The sequence below is a fragment of the Rhea americana genome, unplaced genomic scaffold, assembly GCF_003343005.1.
Source record: "Rhea americana isolate MKP2758 unplaced genomic scaffold, rheAme1 scaffold_154, whole genome shotgun sequence".
Taxonomy (NCBI): domain Eukaryota; kingdom Metazoa; phylum Chordata; class Aves; order Rheiformes; family Rheidae; genus Rhea; species Rhea americana.
In genome coordinates, this window is record NW_028185639.1 from 1,626,252 (window position 1) to 1,632,838 (window position 6,587).

The 6,587-nt window shown below is 60.5% G+C and overlaps 1 protein-coding gene across 1 annotated transcript in view; it reads left to right on the forward strand.

Moving 5' to 3' along the window:
• The window catches only part of DPYSL4 (dihydropyrimidinase like 4), a 13,150-nt gene that overhangs the window by 2,599 nt on the left and 3,964 nt on the right, over window positions 1-6,587 (forward strand). The window contains exons 2-12 of the mRNA XM_085299798.1: window positions 614-702; window positions 964-1,142; window positions 1,220-1,384; window positions 1,473-1,534; window positions 1,626-1,706; window positions 2,610-2,678; window positions 2,794-2,914; window positions 3,914-4,070; window positions 4,358-4,499; window positions 4,683-4,853; window positions 5,909-6,160. Of these exons, the coding sequence (XP_085155924.1) occupies window positions 614-702; window positions 964-1,142; window positions 1,220-1,384; window positions 1,473-1,534; window positions 1,626-1,706; window positions 2,610-2,678; window positions 2,794-2,914; window positions 3,914-4,070; window positions 4,358-4,499; window positions 4,683-4,853; window positions 5,909-6,160 (1,488 nt within the window). The remainder of the gene's footprint in view (window positions 1-613; window positions 703-963; window positions 1,143-1,219; window positions 1,385-1,472; window positions 1,535-1,625; window positions 1,707-2,609; window positions 2,679-2,793; window positions 2,915-3,913; window positions 4,071-4,357; window positions 4,500-4,682; window positions 4,854-5,908; window positions 6,161-6,587) is intronic.

A 6,587-nucleotide genomic window follows, 5' to 3' on the forward strand; every position in this document is an offset into this window, starting at 1 on the left:
GGCCCGTCCCCGCCGGCCCCGGCGAGGAGGAGACCGCCCGGCCCGGGAGCCGCGGCGGGAGGCGGCGGGCGGCTCCTTCCCGACGGCTGCGAGCACCGGCACCTGCCGCCGATGCAGCGGGCCCGCAGGACGCACCTGGAGGCGCGCACAGCGGGAGGCACCGGCGCCGTGACCTGCCCGCAAAACGTCCCCTTGCGAATCCAAGACCAGCGGCGCTTGGAGACCCGAGTCCCTGAGGAGGGTGCGGGGGGGGGGTCTGCTCGGGGGTGGTTCCTGGAGCTGCGGCGAGGGTCGTTCGCAAACTGCCCCGCGCGAGACGGGCGCTCAGCGGGCGCGGGGGGCGCAGGGCTCGAAGCGGGGCCGCCCCCGCCCCCCGTACCAGCGCTCGCCGGCCCCGTGTGCCCCCAACCCGCGCTCCCCTCGGCGGGGACGTTGTGGCGCCTCTGCAAAACGCTGCTGGGCTGCAGCACGGAGGAGCTGGGATGGCGCTGAGCTCTGGCGCCTGAAGTGCAAAATGTTACGGCCCCGGCTCGGGGAAAGCTCATGGTGAGTAAAGCAGCGTCTAAATAGAGAAACCTTAAAGAKAAAAAACGGCAGCGTTTTTTTCCACTAGAGTGACCAGCTTCTAATCAAAGGAGGAAAAATTGTCAACGATGATCAGTCGTTTTATGCAGACATCCTCGTGGAAGACGGTTTGATAAAGTAAGTTGAAAATCTGTGTGTCACAGTGCAATTCCCACATGTGACTCGGTGTTGTCTGCTGYGAGCAAGGCCCTTTCCTTGCGCTTTCCTGGGAAAAACTGAGCGACCCTGCTTTGGAAAAGCAAAGCTGGTTTCTGGACTGGTGTCTGGAAGAAGCTGGTGGGGCAGGGCAGGGGCAGGGGCAGGGGCGGGTTGGCTCGGCCGAGTGCCGCCGGCGCCGCTCGCCCCGGTCCCCAGCGGGACGCCCCGGTGTCGTTGCAGGCAGATCGGGGAGAAGCTGCCGGCGCCCGCCGGGGCGCGGAGCCTGGACGCCCGCGGGCGGCTGGTGCTGCCCGGCGGCTTGGACGCGCACACGCGGCTGTGGGCGCTGGGCACGGCCCCCGCCGACGGCTTCCAGCAGGGCACGCGGGCGGCGCTGGCCGGCGGCACCACCACCATCGGTAAGGGGCCCCGCGGCGGGGAAGCGCGCGCGTCCCCACTTCCCCGCGCCGGGCTCACGCGCGCCCCRTCCCCGCAGTCGACCACGTGCTGCCGGAGGCCGGAGCGACGCTGCTGGCCGCCTACGAGCGCTGGCGAGAGGTTGCCGACGGCCAGGCCTGCTGCGACTACTCGCTGCACCTCGACGTGCCCCGCTGGCACGAGGGCCTCCGCGAGGAGCTGGAAGCCCTGGCGAGGGACAAGGGTACGGCAGCCCCGGCCGGCCCCGGCGCGGCCCCGCGGCCCGCCAGCGCCGCGCCGGGCGGCCGCTCACCCGCGGCTTCTTTCCCTAGGGGTGAACTCCTTCCTGGTCTTCATGGCTTACAAGGACAAGCTGCAGTGCACCGATGCGCAGGTGGGGCGGGCGGGCAGGCGGCGGGCCGTGGGCGCGGGCTCCACCGGAGTCAAATCCGGCGGACACGGGGCAGCCCCTTCCGTCCTGACAGATGTACGAGATATTCAGCGTTATCCGAGACCTGGGAGCCGTTGCCCAAGTGCACGCGGAGAACGGAGACATCATCGAGGAGGTACGGGGCTTGCGCGGAGCGGGGCGCGGGTCGAGCGGGCTGCCGCGGCTGAAGGCAGAGCCGCCGACGGCTTTGCGTGCGCTGGCTTTTCCTCGTGGAGGTGCCGCGGGAGGCGGTAGGTCGCGAGCTGCCCTACGCGGTGTTTTATCAGGCTGTTCGTGTTTTCCAGGCGCCCTGAGCGCGTTGCCGCCGGAGAGCGTTGCCTCCTCCAGAAGGGCACGCGATGCGCTCGGGCGTCTCGGTCTCCAAAACTGGCACCCGAGGAGTTATTTAGCGTTGCAAGCTTTGCTTATATTCGTTATTTTTACCTTTGGGGAAAAAAATGGTAAATACATGCTGGAAATAGATGATACAAAGTAGAACCGGACTTGCGATTCGTTTCAGGTCATGGTCGCTTAACTGGCCAATATTGTGTGGGTGAAGAGTTTAAAATGAAATTAAATCCCGGACCCTCAGACAGGTTTATGAGGTGGGTTTATGTGGGCAAACAGGATAGAGGAGGCTAACCCCCGCTGCCCCGGACCTGCGCTGGCAGAGCTCTTCTTCYGCTGCCCGGGGAGCGCGAGCGAGCCGGGCGGCTCCGGGAGCCTCTGCCCCGGGCGCAGCGGAGCAGCGCTGGCGTCTGTCCCGCTCCGGAGGCGTTGAGCGTGCGGCGGGGGGGCCCAGCTGGTGGCACGGCTGGAAGGAAAGCAGCCCGGGCGTGCAAGGCAGCGCTTACACGCGCTCGCCCTTGCCAAGCTGTTGCACGTGTGATGCTCTRTAAAGTGCTACAAGGGGCGTTTCGTAGCAGCACGCGGGGATTTCTGTCACCCTGCGGGTACTTCTGAACGGGGGGCTTCGTGCTGCACGTTGTTGCAGACGGACTTTACTCACTGTTTCTTTCGTTCGTCTCCGCTCACTTAGGAGCAAAAGCGGCTGCTGGAGCTCGGGATTACGGGGCCGGAAGGGCACGTCCTCAGCCGCCCGGAGGAGGTAACGCCGTCGCTGCTTCCAAAGGACCTGCTCAGAGTTTGAGAAGAGTCTCTCCTCGTGGCTCTTCAGCTCCGAAAGAGATGTCCTAAGGCACCTTGTCTCCCTGCTCCCTCAGGTCGAGGCGGAGGCAGTGTACCGCGCCATTACGATAGCCAAACAAGCCAACTGCCCCTTGTACGTCACCAAAATAATGAGCAAAGGTGCCGCGGACGTGTTAGCCCAGGCAAAGAGGAGAGGTAACGCGCTGCGTGSTGCCTGCACGCTGCCTGACCGGTGCCGGTGCTCCTGGGCGCGCTTAAATAACTGCGAGGTTGAAGAGCTCGTTMTGGGCCGAGTTCCCTGGCGAGCGCGTGGAGACAGGTAGCGGTCCGCGCCGGCCCCCCAGCAGTGTCGCTCCGCTGCGGAGGCGCCGATCTGCACCACGTTGAYCTGACGCTCCTTTTGGCTGCGTCATCTCCCAACACTGACGGCTGCCAGATTTTGCAAGAAAGCCTCCACGTGCGTTTTCCACGCACGTTAGGGCCCCCGAGAGAACGAAGGGGCRGGAGCATCCCTCGTACGCGGGGAGGCGGAGAGAGCTGGGGCTGTTGCGCCTGGAGGGGAGCAGGCTCGGGGGCTCTCGCGGTGAAACCTGCCAGGGCAAGAGGCAGGGGGCACATGCTGAAACACAGGAAATCCCCTCTGAATGCAGGAGAAACGCTTCTTTATTGCGRGGGTGACTGAGCGCTGGAGCTGGTTGTGCAGGGAGGCTGCTGTGCCTCTTCTCCATCCTCGGAGATCTTCAGCTCCACCTGGACGCGGTCCTGGGCGAGCTGCTGCAGCTGAGCCTGCTTGAGCAGGGCTTGGCCCAGACCATCTCCAGAGGTCCCTGCTGGCCTCGGCCCTTCTGCGGGTCGGTAATACAGCGTTACGTTTGCGAGATAGGCTGCGTGGCACGTCAGGTCCGTAACGCTTTTGAGCGTGGTGGTGTCAGATGGAGCGCATAACGACTTCTAGATGTAAATGTGTGTTTTGTCTAAGGAGAGAATAGACAGATTGAGAAATTTGTTTTGGCAACTGTAATCCGAGATGGTCTGAGTGCCTGGTGTGAATTCAAAAAGCTGAAATACTGAGGATGGATGAAACTGTCTTCTAATGTTCACCATAGGGTTCGCATGTATTGCATGAAAAGCAAGCTCGAGGAGGTCCTGTCCTGACCATTCACGGCTCTCTTCGTTACTGCTGACCCTCTCTAGGTGCCGTGGTGTATGGGGAACCAATTACCGCCAGCCTGGGCACCGACGGGTCCCACTACTGGAGCAAGAACTGGGCCAAGGCTGCGGCCTTCGTCACCTCGCCGCCCATCAGCCCCGACCCCACGACACCCGACTATCTCGCGTCCCTTTTGGCCTGGTAGGTTGGTGAGGCCGAGAGGCTCCTGCCTGACATCCCAAGGGTCCAAGGGCAGCGCTAAAATAATATTAATGGCGTTGGCTACAGAGCGGTGGCCGGGCTTGAGGTGGCTGCTGCTTGGCTGGTGCGTGCCTCAGTTAGGTCACCCGTCCCATGAAGGACCACCTCATCCTCGAGACGGGGGTGTTTTTATCCATAAGGAGTAACGGAACAGGAGAGTGGGGKTTTTTGGCAGTGTCTGCATTAGTCATTGGTTGTGTCCTCCGTCCCGTCCCGCTTGACCGCAGCGGGGACCTGCAGGTCGCGAGCAGCGCTCACTGCACGTTCACCACCGCGCAGAAGGCGGTGGGAAAGGACAACTTCACCCTGATTCCGGAGGGAACCAACGGCATCGAGGAGCGAATGTCCATAATTTGGGAGAAGTGCGTGGTAGGTACTGAGACAACGCAGCTCAGGCGATGCCGAGTTTCCCGTTAGCTCGAGCGAGAGAATCTCGGCATCGTCTTGCACCGGGATGAACGGTGCTCTGCGAGGCCACCGAAACACGGGTGGCTTCTGGCAAGGGCCTCGCGCTTCCCCTTAGCGAGCGCTCCCCCCCTTCCCCTCCCCCAGGTCTCGGGGAAGATGGACGAGAACGATTTTGTAGCAGTGACCAGCACAAACGCAGCCAAAATCTTCAACTGCTACCCCAGGAAGGGGCGCGTTGCCGTCGGGTCTGATGCCGACCTGGTTTTGTGGAATCCCAAGGCTACAAAGATTATCTCGGCAAAATCCCACAATTCGGTAAAACGTTTTTAGAATGATCTTCTCTGAGTTAGAGGCAGAGGATAACGGTGAAGGAAGGTTTCTGCGGCGCGGGAAGGGCTGAGCTCGTTCCCCGGGAGAGGAATAGCGTGGGTAAAGCGATGAAGGACCTTGCAGCTCCTCCYTTAGAAACCAGGCGGTCACGGCATCCTTCGGGCACCGTAGAGCTGGAGCTTTCCGAAGCGCTGGGGCTGTGAGGGAGGGGCGGCAGAGCCGGGTCCGTGCTTTCTGCCCCTCCTTAGAGCGCGGACGTGCCTTYGCGCGCTCCATCGTCCGTGGTTTTCCCGGTCACTGGCGTCCCCGGTTAGTCTCCAACATGCGCCTCGGACATAGAGCTGCAGGTGGAGGCTAGGGGTGGGTTCAAGGTGTTACGGGTGGTGTGAGAGCTGATTTAAATTAAGGTAGCAACGCTTTCTGAAAAATGTGGGTTTTTTTCCACCAAAATGTTTTTAACTGAAGAAAACCATTCTTAGGATTGAAACGTTCCATTGCTTTGTATTAAAAACAGACACAGATTGTTTCACCAGTGCAGAAAAGGCTCCTTTGCTCTTTGGAAACAGCATCTTTTCAAACTGCAAAGTTCATTTTGGAAAAGTTTGGKTTTTTTGGAAGAGATTGGTAGTGATAGTAATGGGAAGATTTGGAAAGAAAATGCATGATTTTGCATTTCCCAAAGAGTATAACCGACYGTTCATATTTATTTTGGTAGAAGACTTGCAATGGCTCAGCAAAAAATACAAGAACCTCTGTCACCAYGTAGAGATTGAGCAGGGCTCCCTGGGGTTTGGAGGTGGTGGATTGGTCGCTGAGAGTAAACATCTCGTGTGCTTCAGGGAGGCTGGATGGTTGGAGGATTTTGCTTTAGTTCATCCAGTTAGAACTTTGTTGCTTCAAAACTGAAGGATAAATCATAGGACAACTAGTTGTCCAAGTGGAGCAACATGCAGAAATGTGTGTGTGCGGGGGCTGCGTCAGCGGTGACCTTCTCTTCCCAAATCCCGGATTCACTCGCCGCCGTGGCTCTTTTTTCCCAGGACCTGGAGTACAACATCTTCGAAGGACTCGAATGCCGCGGGGCTCCCAGCGTGGTCATCAGCCGCGGGAGGGTCGTGCTGGAGGACGGGAGCCTCTTCGTCACCCCAGGCTCCGGCCGCTTCATTCCTAGAAAGCCGTTCCCGGATTTTGTTTATAAACGAATAAAGGCAAGAAACCGGGTAAGCGGAGCTCTGCTGCTCATGTTGCATGCTTGCTGTTGCGCGCCTCGCGCTGCTCGTGTTGCACGCCTGGTGATGCTCATGTTGCACGCCTGGTGTTGCACACCTGGCGCTGCTCGTGTTGCACGCTTGGCACTGCTNCTGGTGATGCTCATGTTGCACGCCTGGTGTTGCACACCTGGCGCTGCTCGTGTTGCACGCTTGGCACTGCTCATGTTGCATGCTTGGTGTTGCGCGCCTCGCTGCTCGTGTTGCACGCCTGGTGATGCTCGTGTTGCACGCCTGGTGTTGCACACCTGGCGCTGCTCGTGTTGCACGCTTGGCACTGCTCATGTTGCATGCTTGGTGTTGCACGCCTGGTGCTGCTCATGTTGCACGCCTGGTGCTGCTCGTGTTGCACGCCTGGTGTTGCACGCCTCGCTGCTCGTGTTGCACGCTTGGTGTTGCACACCTGGTGCTGCTCGTGTTGCACGCGTGGTGTTGCGTGCTTGGCGCTGCC